Source organism: Mesoplodon mirus (assembly GCF_964341445.2).
Source record: "Mesoplodon mirus genome assembly, chromosome: 10".
NCBI classification, from domain to species: Eukaryota; Metazoa; Chordata; class Mammalia; order Artiodactyla; family Ziphiidae; genus Mesoplodon; species Mesoplodon mirus.
In genome coordinates this window covers 31845561-31863189 of record NC_138986.1, presented here as the reverse complement: position 1 = coordinate 31863189, position 17629 = coordinate 31845561, and the positions used below count along the sequence as shown (strand labels likewise).

At 40.6% G+C, this 17629-nt stretch overlaps 1 protein-coding gene across 15 annotated transcripts in view; it reads right to left on the bottom strand.

Annotated features, from left to right (window-relative positions):
* Positions 1 to 17629, bottom strand: part of EPB41L2 (erythrocyte membrane protein band 4.1 like 2) — a 275854-nt gene that overhangs the window by 78077 nt on the left and 180148 nt on the right. For 13 of the 15 annotated variants that reach the window (XM_082633258.1, XM_082633264.1, XM_082633250.1 and 10 more), the window contains 5 exons: positions 13949 to 14527; positions 11941 to 12063; positions 10059 to 10157; positions 8251 to 8331; positions 1833 to 1938 (listed from right to left, as the gene is read on the bottom strand). In XM_082633258.1, coding sequence (XP_082489384.1) covers positions 1834 to 1938; positions 8251 to 8331; positions 10059 to 10157; positions 11941 to 12063; positions 13949 to 14527 — 987 coding nt within the window. In that variant the 3' untranslated portion in view covers position 1833. Of the gene's footprint in view, positions 1 to 1832; positions 1939 to 8250; positions 8332 to 10058; positions 10158 to 11940; positions 12064 to 13948; positions 14528 to 14740; positions 14795 to 16752; positions 16921 to 17629 lie in introns of all 15 variants that reach the window. The other 2 variants (XM_082633256.1, XM_082633255.1) reach the window with 2 other exon arrangements.

Sequence of the window (17629 nt, the reverse complement as noted above, 5' to 3'; positions counted from 1 at the left end):
CAGACACACAGACTGATAGAAATGAATGTGCTCAGAAACACACCCACGCATATAAGAAACTTGATATCTGACCCACAGACTAGATGGGGCAAGGACGGGCTCTTCAATAAACAGGGCTGGAGCGTTGGCTACTTATATGGGAAACAAACAAATCACTGTTTCTAATCACACAGAAAAAACTTCTGATACATTAAGGATTGATCCATGAAAGGCAACATTAAAATTTCTGGATTGAAAACATCTTTAACGCCTCAGGATATGGAAAAAGCATAAGCCATAAAGAAAAGCTTGATAACTCAACTATATTAACATATTAAATACTACATTCAATGTATTAATATATTGCCCTATATTAATAATAAAGGACAAACCGCAAAGAAAGATATCTGTAACACATAAAACTGACAAAGGATTAGTATCCAGAATCTATCAAGAATCTGCAAGAAAGTTATATGGCAGTAAGTTATATGTCGTATGTCTTAAGTTGTATGCCATTTCATATCTATCAGATTGGCAAACGTTAGTAAGTCAGAGGGGAGGCTGTGCACTTGTAGGACCCCTCACGCCCTATGACGGGAGAGCACTTGGCCTTGCCACAAGGAGGAAGACAGGTTCTGTGACCAGCCCCTCCAGTGGGGATCTATCTATCAACTGACCAATGTACGGATCATTTTAAAAACAAAAATGCAATATTTAGTATATGCGCTGTGTGATAAAACCTGCTTTTTAAAGCCCTAATACGTACATGATCAGGAACACCTACTCAGTTTTTAAGAATTCTTTAACACAACTTTGAAAGGCTATATGTATTTTGCCATCACATGGAAGCAGCATAATGTATAACCACTCCCTACTGCTGGCCATTTAGATTGTTTCAAATTTCTTCCTAGTATATATAAACATGTGATACTCTTGTAGGTAAATCTTTGTATCCGTCTCTGATTATTTAAGATAAGTTTCTCACAGTGGTTTAAACGGTAAGCATATCTGACGTGGGTTTTTGCCAAATTGTCCTCCAGGAAATATTACTAATTGATACAGCAGCATAAGTGTATTCCACGCCCCCTCACCTCCCCAACCCTGGCTAAAAACATAAACTTTGCCAGATTCAGAAGTGAATTTTTCACTTGTGTTGATGTAAACAATACTGAGGCTGAACACTTTTTGCTCATTATTCACTTAGTTTCTACATGGTTTACTTGCTTAATCCTCTACTCACTTTTCTACTTAAGTGTTTACATTTCTTGATGACACATCAGAGCTTCTTAATATAATATATTCAGGATATTAATCCTGTCTCTGCCAGGTATGTTGAACTTTATCACTTACCTTTTACTTTTGTTTTTGTTGGTTTGGCTCAAATTTTTACCTCTTTATACATTCAAAGCAATCTTTTCCTTTATGGTTCCGTCTCTGATACAGAGTTCTTAATGTCTCCATTTAAAAGATTAACTCATCTCCCCTTTGGGGCCCTATGACAAAAATCCCTCATCTAAAGGAAAGCAATAGCACCTTCCTAACAGGCTCTTTGTGAACACCGAGATAACTTATATTAATGTGCTTTACAAATAGTAACGTAACATATAAATGTTGATTATTAGCGGCTCTCAATACATGGCAGTTATTAACACCACATGATGCCCGGTGGTCCACAGAGTTTATAATTAACTATATGCAGGTCACCCGAGCAGATGTACTCAGAGATGATAGTCTGAAAGATCAGATGAACTGAAGGAGACAGGCACCATGATGCAGACATACCTTTCGCATCGCTCGGCAGGTTCAGGAATACAGAACAGTCATGAGAAAGGCCCCGACGACGAGGCTCTTACCTTACTCTTCCCCCTCGTCCAGCTCGGTTTCTTTGTGCACCACCACCCTCGTGACCGACATGTCGGGGTGCTGCTCCCTGGCTTCCCTGATGGCCTGGGCCAGTGCCTGCGGGGTCAGGAGAGAGCACTGTGAGTAGAGGAAAAGGCTCTTTCTCGGGATGGCTATACAAGAGCATAGCCATCACCTGGGATCCATCCCTCCTCCTGCCAAGACAGTTTCACTGCTTTATTTGGGGAAGCAGGAGACTTGAAATGGGCTCCTTTTTCATTTTAGAGAATGCATCTCATTTCCCCAGATTTCCCATTTCTTCAGTCCACTGCCAAATAATGATAGACGTAGGAGAAACACGCTGGCTCTGAATATCACTCAGCCTGGCACACACTGTGAGACGTGGAGAAAACAGATCTTCTCTGACCTTTGGATTCTCATCTGCAACCTGAGACTTATGCTAAGATTATAAAGATAATGTTAAGGTTCTATGTATGGATTGAAGGAATGATGTAAAGCCTCCAGGGTGGTGTCTGCCCTCCACACTCGAGTGATACTTGCAATTACCCAGTTGCCTCAAAACTCACGGTGCAAGAAATCTCTTGCATTCCTATACACTAATGATGAAAAATTTCAAAGAGAAATTAAGGAAACACTCCCATTTACCCTTGCAACAAAAAGAATAAAATACCTAGGAATAAACCTACCTAAGGAGACAAAGACCTGTATGCAGAAAACTATAAGACACTGATGAAAGAAATTAAAGATGATACAAACAGATGGAGAGATATACCATGTTCTCAGATTGGAAGAATCAACATTGTGAAAATGACTACACTACCCAAAGCAATCTACAGATTCAATGCAATCCCTATCAAACTACCACTGGCATTTTTCATAGAACTAGAACAAAAAATTTCACAATTTGTATGGAAACACAAAAGACCCCAAACAGCCAAAGCAATCTTGAGAAGAAAAATGAACCTGGAGGAATCAGGCTCCCAGACTTCAGACTATACTACGAAGCTACAGTAATCAAGACAGTATGGTTCTGGCAAAAAAACAGAAATATAGATCAATGGAACAGGATAGAAAGCCCAGAGATAAACCCACACACATATGGTCACCTTATTTTTGGTAAAGGAGGCAAGAGTATACAATGGAGAAAAGACAGGCTCTTCAATAAGTGGTGTTGGGAAAACTGGACAGCTACATGTGAAAGAATGAAATTAGAACACTCCCTAACACCATACACAAAAATAAACTCAAAATGGATTAAAGACCTAAATGTAAGGCCAGACACTACCAAACTCTTCGAGGAAAACACAGGCAGAACACTCTATGACATAAATCACAGCAAGATCCTTTTTGACCCACCTCCTAGAGAAATGGAAATAAAAACAAAAGTAAACAAATGGGACCTAATGAAACTTAAAAGCTTTTGCACAGCAAAGGAAACCATAAACAAGATGAAAAGACAACCCTCAGAATGGGAGAAAATATTTGCAGACGAAGCAACTGACAAAGGATTTATCTCCAAAATTTACAAGGAGCTCATCCAGCTCAATATCAAAAAAACAAACATCCCAATCCAAAACTGGGCAGAAGACCTAAACAGACATTTCTCCAAAGAAGATATACAGATTGCCAACAAACACATGAAAGAATGCTCAACATCATTAATCATTAGAGAAATGCAAATCAAAACTGCAATGAGGTATCACCTCACACCAGTCAGAATGGCCATCATCAAAAAATCTACAAACAATAAATGCTGGAGAGGGTGTGGAGAAAAGGGAACCCTCTTGCACTGTTGATGGGAATGTAAATTGATACAGCCACTATGGAGAACGGTTATGGAGGTTCCTTAAAAAACTAAAAATAGAACTACCGTATGACCCAGCAATCCCACTACTGGGCATACACCCTGAGAAAACCATAATTCAAAAAGAGTCATGTACCACAATGTTCACTGCAGCTCTATTTACAATAGCCAGGACATGGAAGCAACCTAAGTGTCCATCGACAGATGAATGGATAAAGAAGATGTGGCACATATATACAATGGAATATTACTCAGCCATGAAAAGAAACGAAACTGAGTTATTTTTAGTGAGGTGGATGGACCCAGAGTCTGTCATACAGAGTGAAGTAAGTCAGAAAGAGAAAAACAAATACCGTATGCTAACACATATATATATGGAATCTAAAAAGAAAAGAAAAAAAATGGTCATGAAGAACCTAGGGGCAGGACAGGAATAAAGATGCAGACCTACTAGAGAATGGACTTGAGGACACAGGGAGGGGGAAGGGTAAGCTGGGACAAAGTGAGAGAGTGGCATGGACATATATACACTACCAAATGTAAAATCGATAGCTAGTGGGAAGCAGCCACATAGCACAGGGAGATCAGCTCGGTGCTTTGTGACCACCTAGAGGGGTGGGATAGGGAGGGTGGGAGGGAGATGCAAGAGGGAGGGGATATGGGGATATATGTATAGCTGATTCACTTTGTTATAAAGCAGAAACTAACATACCACTGTAAAGCAATCAATACTCCAATAAAGATGTTAAAAAAAATTAAAAAAAAAAAAAAAACTCACGGTGCAGGACCAGGCTCTGCTCATCTTTGCCCTCTTAGGCTCTCAGTAATTGCTTGAGAAATGTTACAGGAAAAATATCTATTAGCTTCTAGGACATAGAACAATTAAAACCACAAGCAACAATGACGACAAACAATCAGTAAAGCTAAAGAAGAGAGACTAATCTTTAGCTAATAAAAGACAGCTCCCTATTTTACAGGTGGAAATAGTGAAGGCAAAAAGGTTAATGGGTCTTCCTCAGGACCATCCTGCCAGGGGGGCTACAGAGCAGGAGAGGGCTGCCCCTCCACTGATTCATGGGCTCGTGCCTGGATGAGGCTGTGAGAAAGCAGACAAGATTTCTCTGAGTTTGATCAGAAAGTAAACTGTATACGAGGATTATGGCAAAGCGGAAAGATCCTGTTCTTCAGAGGGAAAGATGTTTAAAGAGGTCTTGGGGAAAAAGTAAAAGAAAACCACACAGAACAACACTCAAAATCTAGGAAAGAACTTGAAAACAAAAAAGAAATCCTATTAGGAGAGAGACTGCTATATCTCATAAGGAAAACATATGTTTGAAAAAAGCAGCACAATTTTCCTGCTGCTTTGTCACCTGCCTTTGGGGACAACTGCATTTCTTGTTTGCAGTATCATTTCTGTCAGCTGGAAGGTTACTGAGCAAAACCCTGAGCCGCACTCCACAAAGAAAGATAAAACTATACCCCATAATTATTTTTACGCCAAAAACTTTTCACTCAGAAGCTTGGAAGACACTTGAGGGTGCTTAAATTTCCACTGGGGAACAAACTCTGGCAACCTACCTGTGCTGGGACAAGAGTGGATCAGACAGGGGACCAGGCTTCCATTTAAGCATCAGCACAACTGCTTGCCACGTGGGGAGAGCAGGCAGCCCAGTGGGCAGGAGCAGAGTGGGGACCTCATCTCAGAGCAGGACAGCAAGTGCTGCCGTGTACTAAGTGCCATGTGGGTGGGGAAGGAGACCAAGTACATCAGGGAGGCTCTAAGTCTGTGTTCAGAGGCAAGAGGGAGATTGGAACAATCAACACTGTCTACTCCCTGCTGGTTTCTGGAATCCAATTTGAGAAAGGACAGCTCTGATGGGAGCCAATGTAGCTACAGAACAACTTCTCAGCTCCTTTGAATTTATGTTCATTACAAAGACCTGTCTACATTAAACCCTGTATTTGTCAAAGAGGAAGATACATGATACCCAAGGGAAGGTAGTCGGCGTGACACATGCTTTAATTAACAGAAAAGTAGGGAAAATGGAAAACTGCTATTATCATCTTCAAACGTACTTGAAGTCCGTTTGCCCTCAGTTCCTTTCCTTCCATAATATCAGTACACGTAATTAAATACTGGAAAATGTTAATTTACTGCAGCAACAGTACAGACTGTGAGAAAACGATCACATCACACTGCCAAGCTGAGAAGTTATTTTATTAGAAAGAAATACACTTTGCCGTGTTGTTTATGCCTCCCGGGTACGGAGATGAGAGCCACAACTAGCACTGGGTATAGAACCTGCAAAGCGAGTTTCTACAGGAGCACGCCTCTTTCATTTGCCAGCACAAAAGAGATTCCTTCTTTTCCTATCCTGCTCAGATGAAGGGTTTCCTTCCACTATTAAAATTCTTTTAATGTGGGCAAGGAACTGAAAAGGTGTCAATGACATTAACGTCACTGCATGATCAACATCAGTTTTTGGCAGGGAACTAATTTCCCTCTTTACTTTTAAATAGTTCCATCATCTCATTTACAGTCTTTAAGGGGAAAGCAAACTCGTCATGAGCTTCTGGTGACAAGCGTACCAGAAGCCACAATTACATTTACTCAAAAAAGTTTATGACATCTTATAAATAAACATGAAAAAGGTAAATATCTATTCTCTTCATTTGGATATCTGACCTCAGTTTTGGGTTTTTTTTTTTTTTTTAATCGTAGTTGATTTACTATGTTGTGTTAGTTTCAGGTGTACAGCAAAGTGATTCAGTTATACAAATACATATATCTATTCTTTTTCAGATTCTTCACCCTTATAGGTTATTACAAGATATTGACTATAGTTCCCTGGGCTATACAGTAGGTCCTTGTTGTTTATCTATTTTATACATAGTGGTGTGTGCACTTGTTAATCCCAAACTCCCAATTTATCCCTCCCCTAGCCCCCTCGCCCCACTTCAGTTTTAAAATGGGCTGAAAGTGTGCGTCCTCACAGCAACAGCTAAAGCTGCAGCGTCATGATTTTCTTCTAATGGAGGAGTTAGGAATTTTGTTATTTTGTGTTATTTTGGAACTTACGTTTCAGACTGTGTTTTTAATATTTGCCGTTCAGAAGCATTACTATCTAGATTTGAGTTTTCAGGAAAAACGGGACAAAAGAATACACATAAAATAAAACCTGCAAGTAACCCCTCAAGGGAAAAAGTGGCATTTGAAACCCTGAAAGGGCCTTGTTTGGTGGAGACAGAGGGCAGACGAAACAAAGGCTGGGAGAGGACCCCGATTTTCACCTTCCATCAGGCCAAAGAATGTGGGTTCCTGCCCAGCACACTGTAGAAATTCAATAAATGCTGAGTGAGAGTCCCCGAGGAAAAAAGAGTAAGAATACAGTTTGCTCCAACTTAAGGTCAGAGCAACTGAAAACTGTCCCAGTGAAGAGAAGTAGAATAAATCCTCTATAAGGGAAACCAGATGCTTGGTTTCCACACAGGTAATTCATTTTCTAGTGGTGAACAGACACATGTATAGTCATCTACTAGGAAGCTCTATTATTAAGTCAAAATTCAGAGTCAGGGCAACCTTTTAACCTATAATAACTCTTAAGGAATTTTTAAAAATACATTATGAAATACGTAAGTAAAATTATGTATACAGGAGTTTTTAAAAAACAGTAATTTTCTTTTTAGGCATAGAAGAAAATCTATTCCTGTTTGGCCTTTCTTATAGCAAGCCTTTCTTAAATGAGAAATTTTGTTCTCTAAAATTTCTGTGTTCAAAGCTGGGTGACTATCATTTGTTCCTACTCCCCAGCTGAGGACAACTGAACATTTGGTCAACTGAACCTTTCCATTTCTTCAAATTATTGTAAAAGGAAAAGAGCTTGGTCTCCTTTAAAGTTGAGTTAAAATCACTCAGAAAATAACAAAGCAAAAAATTCTCACCATCACTTGGGACTGCAGTCTAAAATTAAAGCTACTCTCCAAGTCTCCGGCGGTTCCATTCGTCACCTGTTCAGCTTAACAGTAGAATGGAAGTACAATTCTTTAAAAAATCTTTTCTGAATACATATAAATTTTCACTTTGTAAGAGACCTTATATTACCTTTTCCTACCCTTCAATAATAGTAATAACTAGAAGAAAACATCTAGAGGTAAATAGCCCAACTTTTCTAATGCTATTAAAAAATACTTGATAAGTTCCTGAAAGCAGGCATAAGTCAAACTTAGCGGCTTCCTTATTTTTTTGGAAGCCAGTGTCGTTTAACTGCCATTTATTTTTCAATAACTGATGACTTGCCTTTAAACCAGGCCCACGTGAATGCCTGATGGTTGCCAAAAATCCTCTTGATTATTGTGAGCCAAAGGTGCATGTAAAGCTAGTGTGAAATGAAAAACAACCCACATTTTGTGCTAATTCAGTGCTAGGAAGGCTGAAAGGACAGGTTGTGTCTAGGCTGTGAAGGGTCTTTATGCCAAGCTTAGGAGGTGCATTCATCTAGGAAGGAGATACTGAGAGAAGTGGTTTGACACAGGGACTTGACATGATGACAGAAACTTAGAAAATAAACGTGGCCAGTTTCAGAACCAGAAGCTCAAGTCTTTACCTGGTCGTGATCAATATCTGCATCTCCCGTGATCACGATGCGCTTTTCAATTCTCGTTTCAGATATTCCACCTTTTACAGTCTAAAGGCATAAAGAAACAGAAGGGAGGGAGGATTAGCAATCACTAAAACATGTTTACACATAATCAGAGAAAACAGAGATGGCGCACACCTAGACCTTCCAATCATCGTTAAGCAATTCACACTGGGTGGGGAAGACTGATGTTCTAGAAATTTCTTTATTTTTAAGCTCCATAGAGAATCCGATCGATCGTTCAAAGTGTAGCATCATCTGTAAGCACTCCTAAACTGAAAGCAACCTTAAAAACTATCTTATCAAGATTCAGGTGAGATTAAGATGCAACAGATGCCATTTAATCCAAACAGTTCCACTGGAACATTCCATTACAGTTTCCTGAGTTTCTTCACTTCCAATTGGCCAATTTTTGAAAAGAAGCAAGCAAAGGAGAAATAGTTGTTTGTTTTATGTAGAGTTTATAAGGAATGCTAATAATTTAGGCATCTAGTTTAGGTTTGGGAAATTGCTTGACTGGCATCATACAGATTCATTTGGTGATTTTATTCATTTGGTTTAGTGCAATAATAATTTAAAAAAAGGAGACTTGGACTTGGTTTAAGATAGGTAAGATGTGTGAGGGCGATATAAAGATTTTCATCCAATGTTTGATTTGATTCTGCACGTGGCTGTGACATGGACATGGAATGTGGCTGAACAAAGGCTGTGAGGAGACCCAGGGGTAGGAGCTCCTGGGTGAACTGCCCACAGAGTTACAGAGTTACCGGCTTGGAGCGAGGTGACAGAGCCTGGAGCATGATAGAAGCTGAGAGATCATATGTCTGTGACACTCTAAACAATGAGCAAATACCACCCAGTCCTGAGAAAGTGCACACTCAACCTCTACAACACTGATAAATTTACACACGGTCACAGGTATTGCACTTAACTGTAAGAAACAAGGCTGATCGCTAAGATCATTAGGTCTTAATAACTGGATATGCTTTAAAATGAACACCAATACCATCTTGCACTTATGGGACATTTTTCAATTCACAAAGTTTTTTTTGTTGTTGAAATGTGGCGTGAGGAGGGCACAAGGGATACATTTGAGACCTTCAAGCACTAATCAAACGTGAGAAGCAGAAGCAAAAGGAACGACTGGAAAATAATGCTGGGTTAGAAAGGTGATGACCACGGCACGCACTGGAATCACGTGGAGGGCTTCCTAAACACTTCTGGGGTTTCAGAAGATCCAGAGTGGGGTCACAGTATTCACACTGCTAACAAGTCCCTGGGTGAGACTGCTGCTGACAGTGCAGAGACCACACTTTGAGGATCACTGGTCATCAGATGTTAAACATTTAGAGAGTGATCTGGAGAAATGCTCCAAATTGACATACTAGTATCTTAAATCAATGGGGGAAATTTACATGATTTGAACAACTCGGTGAAAATTTTCAATGGCAGTCTTCACCTCCTTGCTTCAGTCAGGAGAGCTGACTTGTACTTACCAAAGCTAGGTTTCCAATTTTATTAGGTTCCCTCTGCTCCTACAGCTGCCTTAAGTATAGCTATTTAGAACATATTTTTACCCCCTTGTACTTTACAAATTTGCAATTTGAATTTGGTTTAAATACAAATGTCAGTGGAGCCCAGTTTCTTGCATACTTTAAATCTAGGCGTTTTTATTCCACTGGCACTGTGCATAATAATTGGAAGTGTGAATAGGAACAAAGAAACCATTCAGAAAAGATTTTGTTGGCAGTGTACATTCCCCTGGATTGCTTTACCTTGGTGATGTGTGTGGTTGTCGTCGTCGACACGGACTCAGATGTGACGGTCTGTGCAGTCAGTAACGTGCCCGAGTCAGCACCAGCCCCGCCATCAATCTTTGAAGAGTTGGGGGGAAAATACAAAGTAAGGCTTAACTTCCGTTACGTTGTCAGAGAAGACCCCTCCCCATCGAACATGCAGCTTTTAAGACCTAAGGAGTCGACAGAAGATGCTAGCTGCCTATCCTCTGCATGTCTGTAGTGGTGATTTACAGAGATTGGCTGGCATTTATAAACAGAGTAAAGTCAAGGGCTAAATGCACGTGGAGAAGCCAACGCTGGGCGGAGAGAGAAAAAACAAAGAATGGAAGTAGAAGGTGGGACTGAGATCTACAGGGGAGTCATGAGAAAATCTGACTGAGGGCCATTTACAGAAGCTAGAAGAAGAAAGCAGAGAACCAAGCAGAGAAGTTTCCACAGTGACCAAAAGTGCTGAGTTTGTTGTTTTTTTAAGCACAGGTGGGTAAAAATAAACGTTTTCTCAGATTACTAAGCAACAGAACCTGACTAGGATAGACTAAGCTTAAGCGATTTGGTTAATTGCTTATCTCTAGATTTTTTTTTAATGACATTGTTCCTGTAATAGTTTGTGCGTATACACGGCTACATGTATTTCAATACGTATGCACACGTGTGTGCACATGCGCACGCACTCTCTCTATATATAAGTGTGTATATAGCTTATATATAAATCTTATACTATGTCTATATAGGGTTTAACTTCTTTGCTTTGATACTAGAAAGTTCTAGAGTTTACCAAGGGAAATAATGAAGCACATTAATAGGCTACGAGTTTATGCTAAGATCACCAAACACATTTATCTCCAGTTTCCTGACACTGACAGGAAATAACTGGGAAGTGCAGAGTCTTTCTTACTGTAAGTTAGGAGGAGATCTCTCGAACTTGGGTCACGCACCTCTACTTCTTTACAAGGGCACTTACCACAACAGAAACACATGAGTACACGCTCTCCTACCACGCCCGTTCATAAGAAACCTATTTGTGCTTATGTGGGATCTACGCACATTTACAGAGAGTGTATTTAAAGTGATTTTAAGGCATGTTTCACACACAAACGCATTACACCTTTAAAAAATATTTCGAGAGGACAATAATCTGCCATCCTCCACCGTGGTACAATCCTACTAGAACACTAAATTTCTCAGTTGAGAAAAGAGTTGTCCCAGTTTCTAAATGATTCCATTTTGAAATGATGACTACTTTCCCCTTTTTTGTTACCCTTAAGGTTCAATATCTTATTTCAAACCGCTGCAGAATCAATGTGTGAATACCTAAAATCAAACACACGAATCTGATAATTATTTAGACGCACAGTATCACATTTACATAAGAATGGCAATATATGTTTTCAGAAAATAATCCCACATGAGGAGAAGCACAGGTGTGTGTGCATATGTGTGTACTTGTAAATAAGAGTGAGTTGAATGGCTCTGTCTTCGTGGAGTTGGAGGAGGGGATAAAAGCCTAAATTAAATCCTATGAATCCATAAATTAAATCAGATCCAACAAACTTTGTAAGATGATCTGTTTCCCAAGTGTACATAAACACTCCTGGATACATCAAGCCAGAAATGGCTTATAAGAATAATAAGAACACCATTGGTACTGCCTGTCCTAAAAAAATCACATGTATGCTTCCCCCCATAATCACTGGGTCACCAATTTGACTGTAGCAAGTTACGTTGCTGAAGTACAGTTATAAAATGGAGATATAAAAAGCTACGTCAAAGTCAGAAACATAAACTAGGAGAAGACAGAATGAAACAGAAAGACTAAGTAAAACAGAACTCAAACAGTCCAAGTCTAGAGACTTTGTACCTGTGGAGACTCATATGTGATGGTTTTGGTCTCAGTTTGGACAATAGGGACTTCCTTGGTGGAGATTTCTGTCCTTTGTGAGGCATCAGAAATTGTTACCATCTCTGTTTTTACCACTGGTGGCTGAAGTGAAAAGGAAGGGAAACATAAATTCTAGAGGTAATAAAGTAAAAGTGCTTAATGGAGCCTTCAAAAATAACTGTAAGAAATATATCCAAACACACACTCATGAACAAAAGAAAAGAGTAAAAGGAAATCATCTAAAACAAAAGACAAAAGAAAAACACTTTCCTTCAAATATCATATATATGTGTATAGATATATATGAAGAATAAGCTAGCATAATGGCTCCCTAAATCGTGGTGGGCTTCAAATTATGATGGTCTCAAATTACTTACGTGTCAAGCCTGGCATACAGTGATATGGAAACTTTAGCTTTAAGCAAGTAATGATAAAATTGAAAATAAAACAAAACAGAATGAACGATAAGAAGTGACCTGCCTCAATTTTTATTACAGTTTAAAGAAGCATATAGTTTGTGTGAAGGCTGTAATGTTTGCGTGTGTGTCTTTAATTGGCACACTTGGTCAGTAGGCTAAGATTTGCTCTTTTCCCAAAAAGCCTTTTCTGCCCTACTGACAAGGAGATCCCATTTTCAGAAAAAATATCTTCAACCAGGATTGTTTTCAGTTATACCTGTCTAAATCTTGCAGTGTTTCTTCTGTATTACGTAAGTTAAAACGTTCTATCTGTAGAGTCACTCCACCATCGTTGCACTAATGCTTTGAACCATTTAAAACATTCAAGGAGATGCCTGTTAACATTGCAGTCTGCTGAGCATGTATCTTGCATACACCATCAGACTATACTACTACCAAAACACTACAGTGCTTTCCTTGAGAGAAAATTCCCAAGTGTAATTATTTAAAGAGGAATAACCTGTATATTAAATGCAGAAAATAATAGTTCAAAGCATTCAAAGACTTTCAAAACGTCTTCTCTGAAGTGAAATTGGAAGTTTAAAAGTAACATAAATCCAGTTAATTGTTTCAAGACAAAGTCACTTCAAGATTTTCTACCCCATGAAAGACAGCAAATACGGATAATCCCTCTACTGTCGGCATTTAATTGTAATCAAGGAACACTCACATGGAAGTAAATCCTCCCTCAGCCTAACTTTACCTCCCAAATCAGAGACACTGCACCTAGTGACCAAGACTTAATCTAAGAGGAGTATGGAAAGTTCTCTTTCTTGAAGAGAAAAAGGAGAAGACCCATACCCAATGGAGACAACTCACAAAACACATAATCAAACTTGCAAATAATCCAGAACTGATGACACGACAGAACGAGAAGAGAAGGGGATCCTCCTGTTAGCTTCTCGCTGCCCAGAAGGAAAGCTATGTCTCCTGACCAGACCGTACAGTCCCTGGAATCTAAAACCTGAAATGCCAGGGGTATTCAAGAAATAATGTTTTCATCAGGGCTAGATGCTGAATGCAGAGCATCATGGTAATCGGAGCCTGCTGCCATTCTGAAAATCTTAAACTGAAGAGAGAATGAGCCAGAGAGTCAAACCCAGTCGTGACACCAGCAACACACACACACTGCCCGTTTTTCAACAATACACACACAATTTTCTAATGAACACAAAGGCATTGAGTATGAGGAGACAGTGCAACTGAAGATAAACCATCGAACACATCCAAAACCATGCAAAGAAAAATTTCAACGTGAAATGAGAAGGGAAAAAAAAAAATGACACGGCTGCTGTTGGAAAGTTTATCGGGTGATCCAGTTGCGGTAAAGACGCCAGAAACCGTGACCCGAGAGGGCAGGAAATCGACAGAGCAGGGCCTTCCCCCTTCCTCCCGTGAGAGATCAAAATCAGAATCCTGTCGAAAAAGCTGAAGGAGACCTGGGAGGACAGGAAGAAGAAGAGAGGCAGGTGTGCTCCACCTGAGAAACAGCTCTAGCGTTGAGCTTCCCGCTGGGGTCTCCCATTTACCTCTGAACAACAGATAATCTGTGGCAAAACATCAATGTCAACGGGAGCCACGTCTCCGTTAACTTTCTGTTGCTCGTCCTCCGTTTCTTCGCTCACGTCTTGCTTAACAGCGCCTTCGTTTCCACTCTTCTCGGCAGGGATGTGGGGGCCCGCTCCTCCCTTTTCCTGGGTCACTGTTTCTACTGTGCCGACACTGGCACCTGCTTGCGGGACCGCGCTGGCTGCCGGCACCGGGTCCTGCCTCTCTACTACCTTGGCTGCTGGGCCGGGTGCCTCGTCCACCTCTTCTTCATACTCTCCCTGCTCCTCCCTGAGGGAGCCCCCTGGCGCTCGGCGGTGGGGCCGGTACTCCCCCACGTCCTCCGCCTCCTCCTCCTCCTCCTCCTCGCTCTCGCTGCTGCTCTCAGAAGACAGGGGGGTGGGGTCTTTCTGCGTCCCCGGCTCCGCCTTCCGCATCTCCCCAGGACCATGCCCAGGGGACGGCTCTTTACCGTTCAGCTCTGCCGGGGTTACTCTTTCGTCTTTCCCAACCTCTGCCTGCTTCTTCTCCTCCACTATATTCAGAGTCTCAAGTGAACTCTGCACAGAAACAAAAATGGACGAGGGGGAAACAAAAATAGATGAATAAATCAAAACGACGGCAAGCAAACTTAACCGATGGCGGGTTCATGTCATGGAGGAAAGCGAAGATGATGATGATGATGGTGGTGGTGGACTGAAAGGGAAGCGGGTGAAAACGTGAGCGGGATCGGATACGTCGGGCAATGGTATTAACGTGGAAAAGGGGAGAACCTTAACAGCATCACTGGCTCCGGCGCAAGGCCCTTCCGACTCAGGAGCGCATTTCTGCGGAACAAAAAGCAACCGAGGACACAGAATCAATAAAGGTTTACCTCGACACCCACCAAAACAAACATCCGACACCGCGAAGACACAACAGCAAGAATCAAGAGCTACAAAAACCTTTGCCCGAAGTCACATGAAGGACAATCCAGACAAATGCAAGAAGCTTAGGGAAGGAAACAAAAACACAAAAACAGCTAGCGTCCTCCCAAAGAGATGAATGGTTTTATTATACCTATAAACTCCTTCTTGTTGAAAAGGTAGGGGGGAAAAATGGAATTATACCAGTGCTTACTCATGATTTTAAAGTTTAAATGTTAAGACTTTTAAAATCTATTCGACAGTTTGATTTTAATCAGACAAAAAAAAAAAAAAATCCTGCCTGAACCCCTAATTCCTAAATGAATATAGTATTAGTAAGATGACGCCTTTGTTTTTTGCTGGCTTGTTTAAATATCAGCTTTAATTGGCAAAATTATAATTGTCTCAGACAGTTATTAACATAAAATGTTGTCATTTCAGAAACGGTTATTAACATCCCAAACTGTGCGACAGATTAGTAAAAGGGATATTATAACATTAGGGCGGATGTCAGTTATGGCTCCAAGTGCGTTCTCTTAGAATTTAGCTTCTCCATTTGAAAACTGAAATGGACCCAGTTTATCATTTGAGATGCACATTGCTAGTCCCTGCAGGCATCTACTTTGGGGGAGTAGATTTACTCCAGTTAAATACAGGACCTAAATGTTCAATAAATGCCTGAAGATGAAATACATTAGTAAATAACTTCCTATGCTATAGTATTGATAATCAGGGTAGAAACTGTCTTACAAAGGAATCTGTTTTTAAAGATTAAAATTTTCCTTATTTTTTTTTAAAAGGCTACTTTACATAAAGCCTGGCCAACTTTTTGACAGTCGGGTAGCACTAATGCCTTGTGCTCTAACTTTAAAAATTCAGCTAGAGATAGTAGCCCTACTTATTCAAGAAAGTATCTCGATGCTGAATGAAGAGCACTGCACCCCTGAACCCTCTGGGCAGAAACAGACCTTGCTGTCAAGTTGCCAAGACACTAACTGGACTGGAGCTGTTTCCTCTAACAGGTAACACGACCTCATGTTTATGTGCTCCAGCAACATGGACAACCATGAGCAAAAGGTCCTGAAAGGGCACCTATCAACATATACTCACACACTGCCTTTGATCTGCCCTGTTATTCTTAAAGGCATGGTAAGGGCACGTTTTCATTGCTCAAAACTAATACCATGTAAATCACGTTACTGACAGACCAAGAGAGCCATCCTTCCAAGTTTACTGAAAGCCCAGAGGTTTCAGATGTTAAACTGGAAATCTCTAAATCTATTTTGGTAAATAGGTAACATTTAACTATACCTACTTATAAACTTCTTTATAAATAAAGATATCCAGTGATCAGAACATTTCTAAATCATTATTTTTATGACTTAACCTCAAATGGCCAGATGGGTTCTGCCCAAGTTCAGGGAATCCCTTAGGGGTCATTCCAAAAAATGAAAAGAATTATTTCATTGAGTATGGCAAGCACTTCAAATTTTTCCATATAAGCAGGATTTTTAAAATAATAAACCATCAGAAGATGTTTAAAAGACATTTAGGCTTTGAAAACTTTTCTGTAAAAAATACTTAGCTTCTACTTGGTTGAAGGTTTCCCTCCACATAACAACTCAGACTCTGGGCCTTAGTGGTTTAAATGATTCTCTGAATTTAGGCAGATTGGGGTGGACGGAAAGGAAGCAAGAGAAACATCCAATCAGTATCTTTTCCTCGAGTCCAAATTCTGTCATTATTTCTTGAATGTTTCTCCCAGGAAGAGTTAATTGCACCAGTGAAAGCACTGGAGGACGGGGTTCCTTAATACTCAAAAAATAAAAATCACTCTCATACGTGGCTTTTAAAAACAAGGGAAACAAAGTAAAATGCACCTCAGGCAACTGTGAGAAGGGCGAGGAAGAAAGCTTTTCAGAAGGTGCACTAGGGCTCACAACAGTGCCCTCTGCTGTCCAAGCGGTGGCTGAGGTGAAGGAGGCTTTCACGCTATCAGAAAAGCCCTTTTCACTAAACAAAATTGATGTTATCTCCTCTTCTAGGCTCTAGAGAGGTCAGAAAAGGAAGAGCAAAGAGTTAACAATAAGTCAGAACAGACAGCAGTGACCTACTGAAAGGAAAGGTTACACCAGAAAGAATCACAGAGCAGCATAAATTGAAAGAAAGGCAAGGATTCTAAAAGATTCTGCAGCAGGCATCTGTGGCCATTGGCCTGAATGACAGCTTTCCACCCTACCTGAGGATCGTTGATAGTTCTAACCTACAGAAACAAGCTGAAACTCTTTAGTTTCTCACTGAAACTTTATCTCAAGCTGAGAATAACCAACCCACTCATCCGTCAAACGCTGCTCTGTATATATATATATATATATATATATATATATATATATATATATATATATTTTTTTTTTTTTTTTTTTTTTTTTTTTTTTGGTACGCAGGCCTCTCACTGTTGTGGCCTCTACCGTTGCGGAGCACAGGCTTCGGGTGCGCAGGCTCAGCGGCCGTGGCTCACGGGCCCAGCCGCTCCGCGGCATGTGGGACCTTCCCAGACCTGGGCACGAACCTGCATCCCCTGCATCGGCAGGCGGACTCTCAACCACTGCGCCACCAGGAAAGCCCCTAACTCTGTATATTCTTCAGGGATCTTCTCGGCGCGGGCCTTTCTGCAAAGAACAGCCTCTTTGGTGGCCCCTGCACTTGCTACACTTATTTCTGTGTTAGAGCTTGGGTGTCCCTAACCCCTTGCCTCCA